Genomic DNA, 24,936 nt, shown 5'->3' with positions numbered 1-24,936 from the left:
TTCACGTACTTCTTACAATCTTCCTGCATTCTCGACCAAAAATAGCCCTGATTGATTACCTTATTGGCGAGTGATTGTCCTCCCGAATGGTTGCTGCAGATCCCCTTATGGATTTCCGCCATTATGAGCTCGGATTCCTCCTTATTAAGGCATTTCAGAAGTGGTCCCCCGAATGACATTCTATAGAGTTCTCCTTCAACGATGGTATATTTCCCGACATGCCGTAGCATTTTTCTTGCTTCCTTCTTATCCCGTGGCAGTACTTTAAAATGCAGATACTTCGTGTATACTTCCATCCATCCCAAGGCTCGGCCTACCTGTGCGCACTCCCCTTCGTCGTAATCAATGCTTGCTTTAGGTAAGTACTCCACCGGTAAAGCCCGACTTTCTGTCTCCCCTAACATTGAAGCGATGTATGCCAACGAATCTGCATGCCTATTTTCATCCCTCGGTATTTGACATATCTTTACTTAGTCGAATCTTTCCATCTCCCGATTCACCGCGGATAGATATCTCGCCACCCGCTCATCCCTTGCTTCGTACTTACCATTGCACTGATTTGCTATGAGTTGCGAATCGGTGCACACCGTAATTCGGTCCACTTTCAGTTCATTAGCCATTTTCAGCCCATGGATAACTGCCTCGTACTCAGCCTCATTGTTGGATGCATCGTATCCGAGCTTGATTACCTTCTCGAGTCTGTCGTTACTCGGCATTACTAGTACTATTCCTACGCTTGATCCAGAATAATTCGACGAGCCATCGACAAACATTCTCCAACCTGCGTGTTTATCCTATAGTTCTGTTTTTTCCACTATCTCATCTCCTTCTTCTAGCTCTTCCCAGTATAGGTCCTCAACCGGGAAATCTGCTAAGAAGTCGGTTAGCACTTGCCCTTTTAGAGCCGTTCATTACTCGAACTGCAAATCGTATTATCTGAAAATCACTGCCCATCTTGCCATTCTCTGGGATTTCTCCGACCTGTGCATCATTTCCTTTAAAGGACTATCCGTCACAACTCGGACACGGTGTGAGAGAAAATAAGGCCTAAGCTTGTGTGCTGAGTAAACGAACGACAACCCCACTCTTTTCTGTCTTTGTGTATCTCATCTCTGATGGACCTAGTGTTTTGTTGACGTATGTTCTGTTTGGAAAAGCTGTATATAAAGTTGCTGATGCTGAATTAAGTTGCTGAAGCTGAGAGAAAGTTGTTGTTGCTGTTGCTGAATTGAATATATTGTTTTGTAACATGCTATTTAATTGTGCTGTTAAGATGTTGAACTGTTTGGTAACCCGCTGTCTAAAAATTGCTGGATGAAATTAAAAATAATATTAAAAAAAGAAATTATTTATTTGATATAAATACTAATATGTTAACAATAAGTATAAATGTTGATAATTTTGTTACTGTGTTTGGGCCCACTTGTTGAACATGGAGATTGTGCCTGCTCAATTTTCCACCGGTGCTTATCTTGATGAACTCGTACATACTCGATGATTCCTATAAAATATGTTGTTATTTCCTAGTTATTCTTTATTTCTATTTTGTTGTTTGTAAGCAGATTTTCTTGGCCTCCTTTGTATAATTGATTTATTTTTTCTAACAAACTTCTCAAATAATTTTTTATTTTTATTTTTGGTTAGTGGGTTCAAATTTGTTTTTGATGTTTTTGGTATTGGATGTAAAATCGATTTGTTTTTAGTATGGTATGAGTACCAAAAGATCAAGGCCTAGGATTCACGTTGTTAATTTTAAAAGCATGACGGTCTCTCTAATATCGATAGAAAATTTGGGGAGTTAAATAATTTTTTTTTCCTTTTTTTGAGTTTCTATTGGCATCCCAACTTTTATTAATTATAACCCAAATATTATTACACTAGTTCAAACAATTTTAATAGTTGTTTTACAATTATAATTAGGCTAGTATAAAATCTTTAATCCAAAAAATAGACATCTAGCAAAAATGAGAAACAAGAAAGGGCTTTTACTGGCACCCCAATTTTTATTTGTCCTCAATTATTAACTCTCTTTTTTTTCTTTCTTTTAATTTGGGTTTAATAAGTAAAATTTGGAATGCCAATAACAGTTCGTTATTGAAAATAAAATTGAATGGGCTCCAGCTGGATGCAAATCGTTAGTTTGAAAATTAGGCGAGGTGTATCAAATATCAATTAAAACATAGGTTTTAAAATCTACTTTTATGTATTTTATAAGTGCAGACAACAACTTTGGTGCAGTGGGGTTATATATTATATTATTATTTTTATTATGTATGTTGTCAGTATGAGAAAAAGGGGTAAATTCTAATATACCTCAAAGGTAGGGGGTTAAATCAGAGTTTTTTTTTTTCTTTAAAAAATTCAATGACTTGCCCCTGGGTAGCTCTGCCCCTAACCCCATCTCAAGCGAGAGTTTTTGAATTGGTGGTGTTGACGTTGAGTCTTCTAAGTTGAAGGACGAATAGGTCAAAGAGACTCGTGTGTGGTGTCGAAGAAGGTTGAATCATGAACCTGATCAGGGTTTTGGGTTTTGTAGGAGATGGGTTGAGATGGTGGAGGTGAAAGGGGAGTGGGAAGGTGGAAGAGGCCATTAGAGAACTTTGAAACAGTGAAGTAACATAGAGGATTGAAGAAGACGAGTTGAATTTCACAAACCGAGTTACGAACTCGGTGCTTCAATCAAGGGAGGAATCGGGTAGAGTTTTATCAACTGTGTGATTTTACTGAGGCTCGTTGAAGAGTTGGCAGTCGAGAGAATCGGCTGATTTAGCCGAACGAATCGGCAACTAAAATGTGTTCTCATTGATTCCAAACACAGAAGTTTCAAAAACGGAATGAGTTCGGTGTGATTTTAGCCGTGCGAAGGCTTTTCCAAACGGAGTAGTAGTAGATAGGGTATTCCCGTCCCAAGTCGACTTTGAAAAGAACCGAGCTTACTAACGATGAGCTGGTTGCCAAATAGATTCCTAACTCCTCCCCTTCCTCTTGAGAGGTAAGGATTGGTGATTGCCCTAGGTACTTTTTCAAGTTGTTAAACGCCAATTCACATTCTTCGTTCCAGGCGAAGTTCTTTTCTTTTTATAACAACTTGAATAGTGGGTGGCATTTGTCGGATACTCGGGAAATAAACCTATTCAACGCTGATATCCGTCCTGCAAGCTTTTGTACCTGTTTTTGATTACTCGGGCTCGGCATCTCCATCAAAGCACGGATTTGATCTGGGTTGGCCTCAATACCCCTTCTGGTGATAATGTGTTCGAGGAATTTCCCTGAGGAAACTACGAACACGCACTTCTTCGGGTTCAGCTTCATCCGAAAACTCTTCAATCGGTCGAAAGTCTACTCGAGGTCTGCCATATGGCCTTCCGCTTTCCTACTTTTTACTAACAAGTCGTCAATGTACACCTCCACAGTTCTCCCGATCAATCCCTCGAACATTCTTGTCACGAGCCTCTGGTAAGTGGCCCCGGCGTTCCTCAAACCGAACGGCATGACCTTAAAGCAAAATAGCCCTTGCTCGGTGATGAACGACGTTCTCTCCTGATCATCTGTTGCTAAAGGAATTTGATTATAACCTGAGTATCCGTCTATGAACGACATTCTTTTATGCCCGGCCGTAGCATCGACCAATCTATCGATTCTTGGCAGGGGGAAACTATCCTTTGGGCATGCCTTATTGAGATTTGTGAAGTCGATGCATACTCTTACCTTTCCGTCCTTCTTCGGTACTGCAACTATGTTGGCTATCCATTCTGGATAATCTACTTCCCTGATGAATCCCGTCCTTAATAGCTTCTCGATTTCCTCATTTACCCCTTGCCTTTGACGGGGTGACAGTCTCCTTGGCTTCTGTCGAACAGGTCGGAATTTCGCATCGACGTTCAGTCTGTGGCATACGACCATAGGGTTTATTCCTGATATATCCTCAAACGACCATACGAACACGTCCTTGTTTGCCCTTAGTAGCTGAACCAATGCTGTTTTCTCCCCCTGCAACATTGTAGTGCCGATGTTAACCAACTGATCTCCACTATCGCCGAGGTCTACGGTCTCAACTTCCTCAACTGTCGCCATCCGTTCCTATTGTGGCTTCTCCTGTAACTACTAAAATATTTCTTCTTCAACAGGTGAGTCCTTCCTCTTCTTCTGGGGGATGGCCCCGGCGCCCCACTCTTGCTTCAAGGTCAGGTGAAAACACCGTTGCGCCATTTCCTGATCACCTCTGATCTCCATTACCCCTTCCTCGCTCGGGAATCGAATTACTTGGTGATAAATTGAAGGGACTGCCCTCATTTCGTGTATCCATCTCCTTCTAAGGATTGCGTTAGAGGCTGAGTCTGCTTCAATCACCACGAATCTCGTCATCACCACTTTCGTTCCTACCGTGATGGGGGGTGTGATTTCTCCCACCGAGCTATTGGAAGCCCCATTGAACCCGTAAACCACTGTCTGGGCCAGTTCCAAACTATCCGAAATCCCCATCTTTCTTGCTGCACTCAAAAAAAGAATATCCACTACGCTTCCAGGGTCCACCAGTATTCTACGAAGCTTGACGTTCCCAACTGGGAGTGTTATCACGAGAACGTCCTGATGGGGCATTGCCGTTCCCCTCAGGTCATCTTCCGTAAAAGCTATCACCCGTGCATCCGTTTTACTACCTATCATCTCGGCTACCCGTGCCCCCGACGCTACTTGGTTGACACCAACCATATGTCGGATCCTTTTTACTCTCTTCCGAATTATCTGTTTGGACGGCCTTCCAGCCCCCAACACTCCTGTGATGGTATGCACTATCCTGCGCTCTTCCGACTTACGGCGTCCCCCTTCTTTCGGCCACCTAGGTCTGGGTTTTCGTTCACCTCCCTTGGGGGTCTCCCTTCTTCTTTCTCTCCCAGACGAGATGTATTTTTTGAGCTTCCCTGCTTCAACCATATCCTGGATGATATGGCGCAACTTGTAACACTCCTCGGTTGGGTGGTCCTCTACTCCGTGAGATTCACAATATGGTTTCCCGGGTTTCCCCCTATATCCTCGAGGTGGCTGGATGAAACTGGGGTCGCTCCTTATATGCCTCAGTATCACAGATAACTTTTCATTAAGCGGTGTATACACCCGGCCTCTCTTCCACCTTGAATGGTCATTTAACTATCTCCGCCTTTTCTTTCTCTCTTCCCCTCCGAGCTCGGCCAGTGCTCTTGGTACTTCGTGGCCTCCTTCGCTGTTGGCCATTATTTGAGTGCTCCGCCTTCTGCCCTTCACAGATTCCTCCACGAGGATATACTTCTCCACCTTTGAATACAAGTCATCCAAACGGGTTGGATTAGACTTAATCAATGACTCGTGTAACCGTGTTCCCGGGATGACTGCTGTGATGTATGCCGCACATGCAGTTGCCTCGTCCATGCCTTCCACATCTATCACCTTTGTTCGGAAACGAGTCACGAAAAATCGGATACTTTCCTCGACTTCCTGTCGAAAATTGAACAAAATGTTAACTCCGACTTTCTTCTTTCGCAGATGCACGAACTGGCCAATGAACGCTTCCTCTAGCTCAGAAAAATTCATGATGGACCCAGCTGGTAACGCCTGGAACCACATCATGGCCTCGTGCCACAGAGTTGATGAAAATAGCTTGCAAAATAACAGATCATCGTTCTGGTATAGCACTATTTGGCTTCTATAGTGAAGAATGTGATCCATAGGGTCCCTTGTTCCGTTATAGGTTTCAAACTTCGGGGCATGGAACGCCCTTGGGGGTTCCGACCTCATTATCATTGGCGAGAACGGTGTCCCCTTGAGCTCCTGAATTACGTTACGCACATTTGCGCGGGGTCCTTTCCACGTGCAAGTTCCTCGTCCCTCCTCCTTAGCATTTCCTCCACTTCCTTTCTCATCATTAGATCCTTAACTTCTGAGCTTCTTTGCTGCGTCTTTGCTACCACTGAATCTTCGGTCCAATCTGCCTCCGCCCGCGCTGTTTGGACGGTATGATCCCGACTTTGTTCTGCACCTAGGCCTTCCTCAATTCCAGCGCACTCGCCTAGTTTTGGCCAAAGTTCCTCATTCTCCCTCCTTATATTTGTTATTTCGTCATTCTGCTTCTCTAACCCCCTACGCATTTCCTCCCTCATCTCCATGAGTAAGTTGTACATTACAAGCATAGGGTCTTGCACATTTGGAGGTGAGTCTGCTGGTAAGGGGTTTGATGGCTCTCCGCGTATTTCGCCCCTGTCTCTTCCCATTTTGGTCGTTCTTCTCCTTGTAAGTTTTTCACGGACGGCGCCAAATTGTAGATGCTAAATCTTGCTCTACAATATTTCTTCCTCTCCTTGCTCAGGCAGACCTGCGAATTAGCCCACTCCGACGATCAAGTTAGAGATTATAATCAAATCTATAAAACTTAATCCAATTTTCAGAGAGAAGAAGAGGAGAAGAACCCCCTTTTTACCCATGGTCCTCTGATTTTTATAAACAACCAATTTGATCGTTTCCTGTCCCATTCTCTGAGGTGACTCAGGGCAGTTAGCTTACCCTCTGACATGTCAGCTGTAGGGGCAGTTGCAACTGCTCTGTCAATCCTGGTATAATCAGAGTTGATCTGACATGATATGGGCTGTCAGAGCTGTCAATCAATGGCACATCTGTCAGACTCGTCTTGCCGACTTATACTGACATTTGATACCCACGGAGCACACCATCCGTGCTACTTAATGGACTGGTGGTTTAGGTTCAAGCTAGACATCCATACATCCGAGGAGTTTTATCAACTGAGCCCATATAGCAGTCCATCCGAGCTTCGAGTCCATATCTCCGGGCATCATTCGAGCCACGTGTCTATATTCGAGAATTTCCCCCCACAAAATCCATGGATAAGATTTTTGAGTAGATCGAATAAAAATGGCTCCAAGTCTCTTAGACCTTTGGAATTGCAGAGAGATAGAAAGTTGAATTTTTTATTTTATTTTTTAAAACATGGTTGCTGTTGTTTCTCTCTTCGATTGAATCGAAAAAAAAATCTCTCAATGGTGAGATCAATCACACAAAATTGATTGCAAAGATTCTTGATCTACAATAGGTCCTTGATTAGTACTCTTCATGATCGTTATAACCAAACTACCCTAAAGAAAGAAATTGTTCTTATATCCAGATTACAGAAAAAGAAAGTATTTCTATTCATGCATGAGTTTGAAAATCAGAGATCCTGATAATTGCTGCATCACGCCCAATTTCTAAGTCTAAGAACCTTTGTGAGAAGAGGAGCGAAGGAGAAATGACATAAGGAGAGAGAGATATCCTTAGTTTTTATTTGATTTGATGCCTCTCCACCACGCACAGATTGAAGAGAAAAACTTCTTTTTTTATTTACTAACAACGCACCACACACAACAACACCGATTAAAAAAAAAATTAAAAATTCATGACTCATTATCTCAACAACCATCACTCCATCCTCATTATTTTATTAACTTTTTTTTTCTTTAAATCTTGAATTATTTAGGATCATCCAAAGTGTCCCTCGATTAGATCATAGAACAAAAACAAAAAAACAAAATAAAATGCCAAAAATCCAATCCAATGATCCACAATCAAGTCAAAAGAATAAAAATAAAAATAAATAAATAAATAAAATAAAAAAACTAGGTGGATTTAGCAATGCAATTATATTTGGGACTTTTCAAGTTTAATCCTCAAAATTATTTCCAGTGGAGTCGCCACTAAAAACGTCCTCGATCTGCGGGTGTAGATTCACTTTTTGGCATTTTGGGAATCATCACCTAGTTTAACGGTCTAAGAATCGAAACATGACTCAAAATAGATAAAAGTACTGATCTACGAAAATAATGGGTCTAGAGATCACGTTACGGGATTGGAAGGTGTTAGACACCAATCCCGCTCAACAAATATTAGTCTATACTTTTCCCAAAAATTTTACATTGTAAAAATGACCTAAAAATTAAAATAAATAAAAAATACATTTTTTTTACTTAGATGATTGCGACGGTTGATTTCCTTAGAACTGGCGAAAAGCGTTTTTCGTGTGAGTCTTCTTACTTTTGTCTTCGTTGTTAAATCCGCTTCCGATCTCCGAGATGAGGTATTCTCCTCCTAAATCTGAATATTTTCTAGTTTTTCTAGGTGTTTTGAGGGTTTCTAAGTGTTTTTTTTAGGATTTCTAAGTATTTATTGTGTAAAAAATAGGGTTTGAGTGTAAGGTAAGGACTTAGGACTTCAGATTTAGGGTTTTGGGAAGGCTGAAGAGAGTTTTTGACTCTCTTTCCTAAGGTTTTTCTTGACTTGAGTTTAAGTTGTGGAGGCTCTTTTTTGTAGAGTTTTTGAAAGTTTTTCAGTTTGAGTAAGTTTCTTCAAGATAAGACTAAGTTGTTTAATTAAGGTTTAATTAGGTCTATTGAATTAGGATTTTAATTCTTACGTACAATGAAGATTTTTAATTTTTTTTTAGAACCCCCTAATTATATTTTTAATATTTTGAGACCTTAGATGGAGGGATATTTTATAAATATTAGGTAGGTCCCACTTGAATAAGTAGGCTACCACTCAAAATTTGACCCATGGGTTTGATTGATTACTTTTTTTTGTTCAAAATTTTAATTTAATTTATTAAGATTTTACTTTACATTTATTAATGTTTTAATTATTAATTTTGAAATTTAAAATTTTTAGGGCTGAAAAATTATTGTTTTGCCCTCAAAAAGGATTTTTAGGTTGAGTGGTATTTTTTTGATGTTTTGAAATCAGTTTTTTTTATAATAAATTCAATAGGAGTATTGGTTTGTGTCATTTATGGGTTTTTTGAGTGAAATGGTTGTAAACCCTACGAAGGGCGTTTTCGTAATTTTTTTGAATTTTGTAAAAATTGACGAAACAATTATTTGATTTTAATTTGTTATTTTATGTGCTCGAAAAGGTTTTTTAAAAGAAATGTAGGCTCTAAGGATATTTTTATATTGGGGGTTTTTTTTGGTAATTTGATCATTTTTAGTGATTTTTCTCATAAAGCTTCTTGTTGTCTCAAAATGATAATTTATATATTTTTGGGTTATATTTTCTAACGTAGTGTGATTTCTAAAGTTTTGCTTGCTTGAAACGCCTCATCCAAATTTCTGAAACATATCTAATAACAAATAAAAAACATTGGAATATTCATCCATCATTGGGAACTGTCGCAATCGGGTTGACGAGTTGATTAATCAGGTGAGTGCAAAAATGGGGTGTCTACAATACTGATGCTGACTAGGTTGGAGCCATAGATGATAGGCAATCTACATCTGGTTACTTTACTTTTGTAGGAGATAATTTTGTTACATGGAGAAGCAAAAAAACAAAATGTTGTTGCTCACTCAAGTGCAGAAATTGAATTAAGATGTATGGCGCTTGGACTTTGTGAAGCATTGTGGTTGAGACTTCTCTTGCAAGATTTGGGTTATCCATCTAGGCACCTATTCGACTATATTGTGACAATAAAGCAGCATGTGATATTGCCCATAATCCAATTCAACATGATCGTATAAAGTATATCGAGATAGATAGATTCTTTATTAAGGGGAAGTTGGATGAAAAAATTGTGAAGTTGCTTAAGTTTTGATCTGAGGATCAACTAGCTGACTTCTCACCAAAGCACTCTCAAATTGAGTTTTTAAAAATTTTAGACCAGTTGGGCATGTGTGATATCTATGCACCATCTTGAGGAGGAGTGTTGAGATTTCCTTTATTGTAATTCGGATTGGACAAATCGTATAGTTGTAGGACATTGATTTAGAGCTAATTTATAGGGAATTAGTTTCCCGATTTAGTTATCTAATTACGCTAGGATTGTGTTCTATAAATTGAAATGATCTTGATCTGTAAATAGAATTTGAATACAATTTTAATCCCCATATTTATTTTTTTGAATTTAAGCACATATACCTTATAGTGGCGGATAAATTGGTCGCTATAACCGCTTATAAATCCACCGCTATATGTCTATTATGACTGATGCTAATTCCATCATTAAATTTGTAATGACGACTGAGACAAAATTGATTTTTTTTTCCGTCACCAATCCATCGCAATAGGTTGTAGTAGCAGATTTCCCACCCTATAACAACTGAAATATTTATTGCGATAGACCTTTTTTCTTGTTGTAATAAACATTTGGGGGTACTTTTATTAAAAGAAATTTGTTTAACTAGGCACACATTAACAACACCATAAAAATAAGTTTACTTGATCATTTTAAAAAAAAATCAAGTTTTTTCAAAGAATGTTTTCCATGTTAAATTTTGGAGTTGCTAGTGCCGCACCAACTTTTACTATTGCCACACTAATTTAAAATCTTTAATAAACAACATGGGGTTTGAGAAGTAACTCCAAAAACAAGCTATTGTTTGATTTGTCTATTGTTCTTCTCATCTCTCGTCTAAGAGAAAACAACCATTGTTGACTGGAACAAGGTTCTCTCTCTCTCTCTCTCCAGCAACTTCATTCTACAGTAAAACCTTAGATTTTCTTTCACAAAACTCAGCGTGAGGGATTTGAGTAGTTTTCCACAATCAATCACCAAAGAGTTGGCATGGAGGAAAAAGAGGAGGGAGCACTCCGCCTTCTTCATCATCAAAAAGGCGTGACTTCTCAGACCTATGTTTCCATTGTTGTAAAATTTACACATTCAAGTATTCAACATGACTTTCATTGTCCCAATAGAAACTAATCAACGCATATCTCAAACATACATATTCATGTTAAATCAAAACAGGGTATGGTTATTTATCTTGTGCAATCGCAATTTCTTTGATTCAATGTACTTGGAGGTGCGTACTTTAATCCACGTTCCTCCTCGCTTTTAAAACCCCAATTGAATTTGATCCATTTTATTGCTAGACTCAGCTTTCCCCTTCTCTTTATGTAGATCGGCTGGGTTAGTGATTGATGGATATCACTTCTTTTATTTTGTTGTTTCTCCACAAATCTTTATGTGTTTAACTTACTCAATATGGGTTAGTCAATCCCTTTTATAGATGAAAGTTGAAGACCTAGAATCATTCCTTTAATAGATTTCCTATTCATCAAGGTTTCCTACTTAACTTTAGAGAATATAGAGTTCTAATTATATCGGATTTCTATTAATATTGATATTCCTAAATATCATAGAATCCTTGTGCGATTTGGAATCAAAACCGTGAAGGTCAATGAGGCCACGTTCATAGGTTTCTAACATCCAGAACTTAGAATCCCCCCACCCCCTCTCCCTCTCTCTCTTTATTGTACCATTGCGATTTGGGGATTAGGATTACCTGGAACTAAAAAAATTGTTTGCAAACACAACTTAATATGATGAATAAATAATAGATTTTTATTCTTTATTTCCAATTTTTGTTCCAACACTAGAGATTCAAATCATTCTTTACTTGAATCTATGGGTAATTTCCAACAAAGAAGGTTTTGTAGGTAATTTTTTACTTGAATCTATGTTGATTTAGTAGGCGTCAGATGTGTTTGATGAATTGTATAAGAGAAGAATAGATACAACTTGAAAATCCAACAAGATTCATAAATGGATTGATTAGCACATTTCATATAGTTGCTAAGTTCCTCCTCCAATTTTCAATGTGATAATTAGAGATTCAAGTAATTTCCTACTTGACTCTGTGGGAATTTCCAAGGAAGAAGGTTCTATGGGTAATTTTGTATTTGAATCTAAACTGATTTAGTTGGCATCAAACGTGTTTGATGAATTGTGCAAGAGAAGGTGTAAATTTTGGAAAGTGTAAAATTCCTTGTCTTGCACAACTAGGTTAGTTGCCTTTCTACTTGCTATTGTTGTGTTTTTACTCAAAATTCTAAATGATTTGCACAACTAGGTTAGTTGTCTTTCTACTTGCTATTGTTGTGTTCTTAGTTAAAATACTAAATGATTTTAGATATAGCAGATATGCTATTGAGCCACTGTTTATGGTGATGCATTGTCCTTAACAATGGATCTCGGATGTGAATCTCATATAGAGAGAGGTATAGAACACATCAACTTTTGGTATGAAGATTTTGTGCTCAATATTCATAGATGTGTGGTTCTTTGTGAGACATTGACACGAGAAAAATGTCAAGACTTTGTTTTGTCCTTAAGCATTGGTATGTAGTAATAAAAAGGTGTGTACATTTGTTTTTTCAATAAATGGTGCACATTTTGTTTTTTGTTGTGTCACATATAATTTAATTAATTGGTGTGGCAATGGTAAAAGTTGGTGAGGCAATAGCAACTCTTGAATTTTAATCAAAGTAAAGAATGGTGTATGATGTGGCAATTTGTGTAGCTTTAGACAGATCCATGTGGAAGTAAAATGCCATGTTAAAACTTTACTCTAACTCTCCAAGACTGTTGAGGGCCCATGGAGTTTTTATTTAGAAAACCTTGGTTCAATTATGTTTTTGACAAGGGGGCGGTTGCTTGCACACATCGAAATGGCTCAATGCACCCACTTAAGTGAGTTTTGTAAAAAAGAAAAGTAAATTACCATTTCACCTTTTCATTTTACCTTATTGCACACCCACCACTACCTACCGAACAAAACCCCCAAACCCACTTTCTTCTTCTTCCTTCCTTCCTCATCCTCCTCTTCTTCTTCATATTCATCTCCTTCTAAGTTTTGTGAGAGGTTGAATAAATGGAGATTAGGTTTTAGGTTTTTTTTTTCAAGTTATCTTATTTCTTTGAAGTTTTTTTTACTTTTTTGCATTTAATCAACAGGGAAGATGGAAAAACTACTATTAAAATCTCAAAACGATGATTTTGAATCAAAGACATCGAAGATTTTTTGATAGTTATGTTCGATAGGTTCAGACCAAATTTGTTTTAGCACATTCGGTAGGTACCTACCGAATATTACAAATTCAATTCAGTAAGTACCTATTGAATCTTACAAAATTAATTCAGTATGTACCTACCAAATAAAATTTTCTCATGTGAATGACTTTGCCTCGGTTAGAAGTGTTTAGGGTAAGAAAAATGAGAAAGATCAAAGCTTAAAACTCTCATTGAAATCTTTTTAAATGCGAAAAAGAAGAAAAAGTGAAAGCGAGAGCGAGAGAGAGAGAGAGAGAGGAGGAAAGAGAAGAAGACTGGTTTGGTACCATTAGGTGAGTGAAATAAGCAATTTAGGTTCAAGTATATTTAAGTGTGTGTAGATAGTTATTTTAAAGTTAAGGTGGGTATCCTTCCTAACTCACTTTTTTGGTTCTTTATCCACTACATAAGTGTTATCTTTGCTTAAACTTGGAATTAGATATTGGTTTCTTAGTTTGTTTTTCGACAATTCATTTGCTTCAATTTCTGGAAATTTCCCAGATTTTATTTCATATTTGAGCAATTTTAAGATCTCCACTAAATTCTATAAGGAATATTCGACAACTTGATGGAAATTCCATTTTTTTTGTTAAATTTCTCCTAATCTGAATCTCTGATGGGGTTATTTAGACTTTCCCTCTATATTTTGTCAATTTAGATATACCCCTATGTTTTAAAATTGTTGACATGCCCCCTTGGACCTGAGAGATTAACGTAAATGACCTAAATGTCACCATCTTTAGCCTCTCAAGCTAATATTCTTCCCCAAAACCCCCCAAAAGACCAATATGTTGGACGAGGGGAGAACTATGAATATAAGAGGGTCACATGTCATAATTAGGGTATAACACACTTGAGAGTGGATGAAAATATACACTCGAAACTCCCCCTCACCCATAAGACTAGAAATTAAGAATCGAACTTGTGACGTATACGAACCTAGCGTTTTGATACCATGTTAACCAACCAACTACTCCAAAAGACTGATTTGTTGGAGGGGGGGGGACTCTGAATATAAAAGGGTCAAAGGGCTTAATTGGTGTATGACACACTCGAGAGTGGAGCAAAATATACTCTCAACAAGAATGAGATTTGATTGATTCTCTTGAATTCTTCGATGAATAACAATCAACTCTAATAGGATTTATATAGAAAAACAAATCCAAGAGATGTAATCCTAATCTAATCAAAGCCCTTAAAATACGATATTTATCTTAATCCTCACATGAGAATGATTTGTGCATTACAATGCACCTTATTACTTTGCATCATACTTAATAATCTAATAAAACCTAGTCATCTGTAAATTAATTTTTCTTTCCAAAATCACTCATATTTAACATTAGGGTGAAGTTTTCAGCCCTCTTCTCCAAGCTTAAGAGTCTATCTTCTTCAATCTTTATATTGCACAACTACTCGTTTAACTAATTTTGTCCCCACAATTAGTCATCTTCAACTTGAGGGTGGAGTTTTTCTTTTTCAACCTTAGTGTAAAGTTTAAGATCTCATTACTTCAACCTTCAAACTGCAAGAATGAGATATGGTTTTGAAGAAAAAGAAAATCGATGGACTTCTAGGTAGAAAAATCAAGGGTTTCCACTTAGACATTGAATGAATATAGAAACTCCTTCAACATTCAACCCTCATAACAAGATAAGTTTTTGGATGAGAAGAATTGATTATTATTATTTTTTTGTATAGAAAAATCAATGATAGTAACCCAAAAATCAATATTTCTCTATAATAGAAGGAAGATAATGGATTGAAGAAGATGTTAAATAAGTAAAAATAATATATCATTTTGGAATTATACTTGAAAATGATAGAGTTTTTAGGTGAGAGATAAGAGATTTTGACTTGAGGTTGAAGACAAGGGCATTTATGTCATTTCAAGTTAGTCTTTACACAGGACCTAGGTTAAGGGGGGCTTGTCATCAATTTGAAAAAGAAGGGGGTATCTCTAATATTGATAAAATTATAGGAGGCAAGTCTAAATCACCCAATCTAATGATAAGAAATGATATCTCATTAAAAGTTAAATTTTGCGAAGCTTAAAATTGTTTCACTCATCTGTTTCTTTTGATTTTAGGTTTTGAAATACCTTGGAAAATAAGCATTTTTGGTAGAAAAATAATTTTTTGAGGTTTTTTGGTAGGAAAATGAAGTTTGAGGTGTGTTTAATGCATCTTATTCTTAACATGTGCCTTACATGATAACAAAACCCTTGATTTTTTTTATTTTTTAATTTTTTCTAAATTTAAATTTTAAAACGAAAATGCCAAAGTGACTGTGCAGGATGGACACTACATTAGACAACTAACTGACATGAAGATGTGCACAAAACCATAGTGAGATATGAGTGAAAGACATCTACAACTTTGTGGATAACTCTTCATCAGCTCAGTGTCTAACGTAGTATCTTGTGCACTCTAAGACAATTCATTTTTATATTTATTAAGTTGTCGGAGGTTTGTCTCCATTTTTTTTTTTGCTTACTCTGGTCTGCCATTGCTTATGGGTTTTCTTTTTAGGGTTATTTGATCAAAATTAAGCATTATAATTGATATTTTAATATACTTCGTGACAGTAGGTGTAGTTGTCCCTTTGTTAATATTTTAGCTAAATAATGTATGTTTCTTTTTATTATTTTACAAAGGATTTTATTAAGAGCTTTAGATAGGAGAATGAAAGACTATGAGGTTGGCCCACCAGAGATTCATAAAATGAGAGAAAATGAAATGAAGAAAAAAAAAAAAGGTGAGGGGGTGCAAACCATCTCCTTTAAAATAATATCAAAGTAAATGACCTCTAGAGAAGAAAAAAAGGAAAAAGGCAAATAGATCAACTTTGGAAGAGGTCCAATGAAAAGCAAGACAAGGTCCAAATAACCCCGAATTCCAAACAACCTAAACAAACACTAAAATTTTTGGATAAGTTTTTCTATATTGTTTTGCCATGGATATTGGGATGGAAATTAGGGACATGAAGTGAACATGGATGCTAATTCAAACAATAAACATTATGATAATTGACAATTCCAAACTGGTCACAATCACATTACTTTGGAGCCACACCCATAATTTTTCATACCTATAGCTTTCCAAGTTTCAATCTATCAAACAAAACAACACTTAGGGAGTAATAAATACTCTAATCAAAGAATCATAACATCACCTTAATACTAGAAGAACAAGTGAATGAACAGGTTCGACTTAGTGATAAAAAAGAAATTAAAAAAAAAAAAAAAATTAGAAGAAAGAGAAGAGACAAAGATTGCTAGAGTTGCAAATAGACTACGGATTTTAGAGATTACAGTCAAAGAAAAATATGCATACATGGCTAAGAATCATTATGTAAATAAAATGTTACAATAGGGACAATTTTATAAAGAGTCGTTCTAAACTGACTTCGTTGGACATTCCGTTGACGTAACAGTGTTGATTTTTTCCTCAAGATACAATCGGTTTTCTCCACACTGCCATGTCAGCATAGTGTTGAGCGAGTGTCAAATGAAATCAGTTCAACGTTTTCTTTTATGAATGGTATAGACTATCATATGTCAATACTAGAACAATATAGAGAGCAAGGGCGAAGCTAGTAAAGAGCTTGTGGGGGCAATTGCCCCCATAGAACTTTGAGACAGTCATGTATTTTCAACTAAATACATGCCTCATTTGCCCCCACTCACTCATCTCCCTCCTTATTTGCTCCCACCCCATCACCTCCCTCCAGTTTTTGTAAGTTTTGTACCAAAAAAATCCTTTTAGCTTTGTTTTATAAAACACCGTACACATATCCCCTGTTTAAGTAAACAAATAGAAATATCACCGTTTTAGTATAATTATGTTTGCTTTCAAGATTTACTTTATTTCCGTAGCATTGAATATTTTGATTATCAAAAAGAAAAACATAACAATGGAAGAATTTAGAATGACAATAATATTTTCATGATCTAGACTAATAGTATTCGATTTCTCCTTCATACAGCTCCAAGAAAGAAATTTTCAGCACTCAAGAGGCCTTGTGTACTAAAACAGTGATATTTCTATCTCTTTACTCAAATGAGGGATATGTATACTATTTTATAAAACAAAGCTAAAAGGGTATTATCGTTTTGTAAAAACTTATTTACCAAAATAGTAATTTACCATTTTGGTAATTAAATTGAATAGTGTACTGTTTTGATATATATTTTTTTTCAATTTTCAGTGCACATTTTGGTAAATTACCCTAATAAATTTCCCACTCCAATATTTGAGATGACGTGTGAGATTATGAAGATAGTTCTAACCAATCTTGGGGGACCTATACCAGGACCTGTCTTCTTGGACTTTGTCATTTAATTCTTCAGCCTTGTTCTACATTTTTCTCTGTTATGAAGTTTTGACATTCAATGCATATCTGAATGCTCTATTATTCTGAATAATGGACTCCATGTCATTTAAGCCATGTTTGGCTAATCTATGCAATTGTTACAATTGCGGAAAGTGTTCTCTTCTCGGGAACTCATATATCATCCAATTTAATTTATCAAAAGCTTGAAAACATTAAATAGAAGATATATACTTGAATGTTTTGTTACAGAAATTCTTTGTTTGCTGTTATTCACGGGTGTCTTAGCCATTTTATTCCCTGTCGAAAGCTCACACACTATGCTGCAACCCTTCTGATCCCACCACGAAGACATCGAGTCTAGTCATCTTGGGTGACTTAGTGTTTCCTCACTTCATATTTTACGAAAAAAAAAATATTGCTTATGTGTTTTGGCCTATGCAACTTGGGTTCTACTGATGCCTGTTTACATGTACATTATTTAATTAAAAAAGAAAATGAAGCTCTGCCTCTTCCCCTCTCTCTCTTAGGATCTATTTGGCTTATTAAACCAGTGAATGTTACAAACCTCACTGATTTTTAGTTGTTTTGAAGCCATTCTGAATTTCAAAGTACAAAACTAGTACTATTCCATCACATTAACTCCCCAAAAAAAGGTTTAATAAGTGTAGGAAAATTGCAATAGTTGTGCCTTGGAGGTTTGTTCAAATGCATCCATAGTTTCAAATTGTAAATATTTTTTTTTTTTAAATGTGGGTTTATCATTCAATTAATGGTTTTGATTTCATTAGGCATAAATTTTCATTAAACATGGAGAATCAACTAATTTATGATGCTCTTGAGATTTTTCCGAAAGGAAGACTCAGCAGTTGTAATAACAAACACATTGATAACCCTCTTGAACATTGGCAAGACAGACCCCATTTCCATTCTTCAATTGAAAGCAGTGTTGCTTGCATGATGGGAGATTACAGCCACCAGGGTCCATCACTGCTACGCATCTCCTACTGTTTTCTACTTCACTCTTCATCATCTCCACTGCATTCTCACAAAAACATAGTAATTAATTAATAAATAAAAAACAATACGAAAAATTAATATTGACAACGTGACTTCAAACAAAATCGAACGAAGAAACAAGATTTATTTAGTCAATCTAGTGCCCAACACCATTCAATATCCCATGAACAATTGAGATGGGAAGATATTCCTTATGGATGATGGGATAGGAAACCTGTACTTCTATTCCCATCTCAGTGATCCATAGGACACTCATCATTGGATCCTAGAAATGTCCTTTTTTTGTGGTGGTAGAGGGGGGATCAGACTTTGATGATGATGAGACCCATTGTTGAAATCTACATTAGAATAAAACACATCAATGTACCTGACGAAAACAAAAATATAACTAAGACGCCAAATAGAAGACAAGAGAGCTTCATGGCCATTACTTGGATTCCCATTTGAATCTAATACTCAGTTTCTTTATATAAACAATTAAATTAGGGGATGCAAATGGGTTTATATTAAAGTGTTGGCTCACATTTTACCAATATGGAAAGTTGGATTTATTAAATGTTTTAGTGGGAAAAAAAGAGAAAGCACATGTTTAGTTGAAAACCCACTACTGGTGGGCTCTTCTCAACACAATTTATGACCCAACCCTACAAAATCTCCTAAACCTAACCCATATAATGAAAGAGATGACGTTTCATGTGCGCTCTACAGCCCACTTGACACTACCCTCCAGCGCATTATAACACCTAAAATGTGAAATTAAAGAGAAGGCAGCACTTTAATCGACTTTTCTGACCTCAAATGCACGTCATGATGCATAATCTGAGATGTAAGGAAGAAACATTGGTTCCCTAGGGGATCAGTACATGCTACCTAATTAAGGATCCATTTCCATAGGACACCCTAGGTAATTTCCTTCCATCTTAGTCATTCATTTGATGGAGAGTCTTCAGCTAATATTTTTTACTAAAATAACAATATCATTTATTTTATGACTTAAAATTGATAATATCCATGAGAAAGTAAAAGATAATCAATTTTGTTTAACTAATCTGTGCCATGAAAAGACAATAAGGACTTGAATAATGATGAATTGACCTCAAGATTGTACCTCACATCGCACATCTTGACATGAAAGTACATAGGAATCATAGATGTTATTCATTGAGATGATTCCTATACCCTTCCACGTTAGGATGTGTGATATGAGGTACAATCTTGAGGTCACTCTAGCATGACTTTACTTTATATATATTTATCTCATATTCATAACTTGAGAGCATTTCCTCTTATGCTTGGGATGGTTTGAAACCTCAAATTAGCTAATAACCAAACAATTCTTTATCAATATTATTGCGTACTAGTAATAATGGTTTAAGGTGCTTTAGCAATTTTTATTAAAGTTTTAAATAAATTAAATAATTGTATAAACATTTTAGTTTTGCTACTATGACACAAGTATTGCTTCCAACTTGTCATATAATAATCAATATTTCATTATAATCATTGTTTTTATCTATTTAAGAAAAGAAAATTACTTCATAAAATTGATGAGGTGAGATTCGACAAGGTAAAGGCGTTACATAGAAAAGTTTCATGTGCCACTATACTTATGGAAGGACGATGGGATTCGAACCCATCCACATGCCCAACGGCCTTATTCGGCCGACCCGGAGAATGGACTTCCAAATTTTGGGAGTGGGCTTCTTACATTGTGGTATCAAAGATATTGGAGGATTGGCTCCCAAAGCGATGGAGAAAAAAAAAATGAGACCCAAAACAGAAGAATATGACAACAAATTAATACCATTGACCTTGTTGTCCACTTTGAATCGATCACCTCATTGATTCATTCGGAAGCCGACTAGATTTTACGTTAAAAATCAGTTTAATCCAATTTGGGCGGGTTTGACATGTTTGAGTCAGTTTAGCACTCTTGAGTCTGAGCTGACTTGGATGATCCGATGTTATTTGGATGAGTCAAGCACCCTAGATTGATTCAAAAGATTTAAATAAATATGTATTTGACCTTAAACGCATTTATTTTTCTTATTGAAACAGGATTAATTGATGGTGCTACAACAAAAGTCACAACTATTCAAATAATCAAAGATCCACTTGCATCTATATGAAACAAAAACACCAGCTTGAATCATACCAGTTGGTTCGGCCGAGTTGAAGCGTGGTTTAAAACTCTTCCAAGACTAAGATGACTCACAAGAGTCATCTCAGTATCATTCAAGAATGAGCAAGACATTCAATGTAAATCATCCTCCTTATCGTCTTGATGGATAACTGACATGATTTGGGCAATCTTTTGAAAATATTGACAGAGCGAGTAAATTTTGACCAAGTCAATTGATTTTTTGTATTTTTTTATTAAAATAATTATTTTTTAATTGAAATATATATTATATGTATAAAAATATGATCTTGTGATTAAGCATCTTCTAATCCATTTATTTTCTAAATTTTTTTATTATAAATATTTGTATATAAACATATTAATAAATAATTGTAAATCAAGTTGAATTATTTATCTCGTCTGAGATGAGAGGATCCAAATGAATCCACTCAATATTCATGGGGTGAGACAATCTGATACCAAGTTTTAAAACCATGAGTTGAAGTAGCATCCAAGATTTTTGTTTTTCGAATTGGTAAGTCTTTTTTGTTTATTAACTTATATTTTCAAATATTGGACAAGTCAATGGACAACTCGATCCTCAACCAATTTAGGGCCGGGCTTTGCACCCATCATTTGTGCTCGTTGCACCCACTTAAAACAGATTTTGGAGCTTGGAGTAGGTTGGATAAATTATAGACTATAAAGGTAAGTGGGTGCATCGAGCATAAATGGTGGGTATAAATAGGACAATCCATTTTAAAACCATGCCTCAAATCAAAATGGGTTAAAATAATGGTGTAAATGGGTCGGTTCAACATATGCCTAGAATTGAAACCTAAATAAAATCTTGATTCGAGTTCTTATTGATTTCGATTCTAGGTATGAGATCCTTAGAATTAGAACCAACCTGATATTTATTAAAATAGATTAAAAAAAAAATACGTATCTTGTAAAATAGATAATTATTTATAAATATAACAATTTAACTTGTAATTACACAATTGAAAATTAAGATTAATAATAAAATTTTCAAACAAATCAAACTTTTGAGAATAAAAGTGTAGAAAGTTACATTATAAACCATTTATTTATGGTTGAAAGTGTGTAAATATATGAAAAATGAATGAAAGTAACTATAATAGAGAAAAGGTAAATATTAATAAATATAATAAATTTATTAATCGGTCACCCATCAGATATCCTATTCTTAACGGATCCTTAAGATGGCTACCCATAACCAGACCCAAAAATGATCGGATCTATGTTGGTAGTTAGGTTAAAGTTTTTGAACTAATTTCTGTTGCTGAAAATTGAAATGGATGAGTTAGAAGTCTTGTTCGTTGGGACTTGAGCGAGGAGTATGAACTATGAAAGCCTTCGCTTGTCCTTCATTCATGCCACGAAGCATACGAATCCCAAATTGAAGAAGAACAACAACAACAATATAAAAAACCCATCAAATTGAAGAAGACTCACTTCTCTTTGGCTTGAAATTCCAGGTAGTTCCCCCTCACTTCATCCATCCTTGTTGTCTTTTATTTTTTTGTTTTTGTTTTTGTGACGATCATTTTCATGAAAACTTTTGGATGCTCAAGTACCCATCAATTGGAATTAGTTTTCTAATGCTAATGTTATTAATTACTAATTATAATTCTATGGGTTCTTTTACTCATATAAGCCGTTTTTTTTTTTTTTGAATTCCAATCACAAGATTCATACCTTAATTCATTCTAAGCACATGCAGTCTGTAGCCTGTACCAATCAAACTAAATAGAAATTTTTACTAGCCAACTTTAAGACTGACCATGTTGTGTGGAGCAGGATGTTGGGAAGAAGTCAATAAATATTTTTGTAGAATGTGTATAGCAGAGTTGATGATGTTGAGATGGATAATTCTATAAAAGATTCCTGTTGGAGATTAGAAAAAGATGATTGAGATAGTTTGGGCATGTACAGTGAAGATCAACGGCGCACCACTGAGGAGTGCTTTGGTGCAAGTTGAAGGCAAGAGGAATGAGGAAATGAGTGGATGGAAGAAGTAAGAGAGGATATGAAGATGTATTACATGATCAAGGATATGGCCAAGATAAAGTTGAATGAAGAAATATGGTTTTTGATGCCAAACCCTATATTTGGGATAAGGTGTATGGTTGATGCATATGTTTAGATTTTTGAAATTTATTTCAATTAGCCAACAACCTTTGGTAGGGCATCACTTCCATTGTGGGAGCTGACTTTTTTAACCCCATACAATTGCCATAGTGCCATGGTTTAGGTCCCTCTAGTGTATCCTATGGGTACAACATGTCTTTCTGAGCCCAAGGTTCTTGCGGTCTAAGCCCGAACTATATTGTCCACTGAAAAGACAACTCATTTAGTTCAATTTGATATTAATATTATTTGTGGGTAAAAATCTGGTGTTTTGATCTCCACTACACCTTGACTAAGTTAACTTGATCCCCTTTTATTGGAATCGGTCCTCTTACAGGGTCTACTCACAAACGGCACTTTGATGCTCAAGTAAGAAGTTGGGAAGTCGTCAATCACCATCATCATCATCTTACGGCTTATCAAATTCCTACCACTACCAATGAAGAGAGATTGATCCTTTATAGAATTTTGCCAACCTTGCCAAATGTTAGTGTTGCATACTCCTAGTTCAATATGTTTCTAGGTTATGGAAGCGTGGTCGTGTAGTTTTTCATTATAGAATTCCATTCCTGTATCTTTCTATAAACACGTGCATCGCTTTCCTTATAGTTATAAAGTTTGTTTCCCCCACGAATCTTGTCCCTAGAATTTAAGGTAAGAATCTCATTTACCTATAAAAAAAGGGTGAGGATCTCATTTACCACAGCCTCACGTGCTTACAACCTTCCATATTTATTGGGTTTTCTGGGGACTCCAGGGCACTTATGAACACCAAGTCTCGCTCTCGAACCTTATTATTATAGAACTCCATTGGTTGGTAAGCATGTTGTGACTTTGACTGCCCAATCTTAGCTCTAGTTTTTTTTGCTGCTCATATGCATGTATCCTCATCTCCTCCAATAAAAAGTTGGGGCCTTGGTTGCACATATTCACTTGTTTTAACAAGTAAAAATCTATGCAACAAAGATGCCAAGAAGTGTGTTAGTGCCCAACAGTAATATAAAGTGACAGACAGACTAACTGTACCACCTCTTCATATGCATGTACCCTTTTCTCCTCCAATAAAAAGTCGGGCCCTGTTTTGGTTGTACTGACCTATTAACATGTTTTAACAAGGAAACATTTATGTGACAAAGATGTTATCCAGTGTGTCAGTGCTTGACCTAAAGTTTCAGTTACACTACCTGTACCATCTCGACAACTCGACGTCCTCTACAGTTTTATGCTGGGAGATATGTTCTTTTAGAACATGTTCACTTCATGTGAAGTGTACAATATGGAAGGACATATTTACATGATATGATATACATTACGATCACATAGAAAATATAGAAATAATAGCTGAAAACAAAATATTAGAATAAATTAAAGATCTTTTTAGTTAAGTGTCTCTGCATGTATCTGCTGTATGAGTACAACAGTAACCGTCACAAAATATTCGTGGAAATTGGAATGTAACATTCCTTTTTACAAAGATTAAAATGTGTGAAGACAGGCAGGCAATATCAAAATAGAGAGGAAAGACTGTAGGTTTTGAGAGGAAACTCTCAGATGCTAGATGAAAGAGAAAATTAATAACCAACAACCTGTTTCTTGCTTCTTCACTAGTCTCTTCTTTGGGGGCTCCAAAAAAGAAGACTGAGGTTATCAAGTGAAGAAAGGACAATGAAAATTAAGAAAAAAGTGTAGCATCCTTATACTCATAAGGAAATCTCTTAACTCCCTCATCCATATCTAATTTTTTTCATTATGTTCATCTCTTTTATATTGTACGAATCTAGGTTATTTGAGAGATTGTGTACCACAATTCAATGCCAAGGGCAGCCATGCACACCACGTTAAACATGGAAAATTCTTAGTAAGCAGGTGTCCTTGTTGCATAGTAGGGGGGCAGGGGGAATGAAAGAATGGCTCTAATTGAAAAGAGAGATGTTTTAGATCAACTAAACTTAAATCTGTAGCTCTCAATGTATCTATATATATATATATATATAGGCCTTTACAAGAAGCTTCTAGACTGAACTATGATACAGTTACAACTGACTAGGATACAGTTTCAACAGAACAAATGAAAACCTAACGAATTACCTAGTGTAAGACAGAAATGGGAAAACTATAGTGTACTGTTTATACCCTCCCTCTAGCTGAAGATACACCTTGTATCATAAGCTTGTCTCTGATACATGCAAACTGAGAAGAAGATAGGACCTTAGTGAATACATTAGCTGTTTGATCAATGGTAGACTCATATTGAACATCAATTTCTTTATTGAGAACCTTTCCACATATGAAATGATAGTCCACCTCAATGTGTTTTGTTTGATCATGGAAAACTGGGTTTGATGCGAGAGCTGTGACCCATATATTATCACTCCAAATTACAGGCGTAGCAGGTAGTGTAACTGACAGGTCATGAAGAATCATTCGAATCCATGCAATTTCGGTTGCAATGGAGGCAAGAGCACGA

At 36.1% G+C, this 24,936-nt stretch overlaps 1 protein-coding gene and 1 long non-coding RNA gene across 2 annotated transcripts; both read right to left on the bottom strand.

Moving 5' to 3' along the window:
- Positions 1–4,104: 4,104 nt before the first annotated feature.
- On the bottom strand, positions 4,105–5,769 carry LOC147401799 (uncharacterized). The gene is made up of 2 exons (XM_086444442.1): positions 5,156–5,769; positions 4,105–5,071 (listed from the first exon to the last, which is right to left on the bottom strand). The coding sequence occupies exons 1-2, from the start codon at positions 5,767–5,769 to the stop codon at positions 4,105–4,107; spliced, it is 1,581 nt and encodes a 526-aa protein (XP_086300568.1).
- A 12,215-nt stretch (positions 5,770–17,984) lies between these two features.
- On the bottom strand, positions 17,985–18,692 carry LOC147401798 (uncharacterized). The gene is made up of 2 exons (XR_015178229.1): positions 18,561–18,692; positions 17,985–18,211 (listed from the first exon to the last, which is right to left on the bottom strand). It is a non-coding gene; the product is annotated as an uncharacterized LOC147401798 (long non-coding RNA).
- Positions 18,693–24,936: the final 6,244 nt, after the last annotated feature.

Source organism: Akebia trifoliata, chromosome 5 (assembly GCF_017979445.1).
Source record: "Akebia trifoliata isolate Shusen 1 chromosome 5, ASM1797944v1, whole genome shotgun sequence".
Lineage (NCBI taxonomy): Eukaryota > Viridiplantae > Streptophyta > Magnoliopsida > Ranunculales > Lardizabalaceae > Akebia > Akebia trifoliata.
This window is presented reverse-complemented; position numbering and strand designations above follow the sequence as displayed.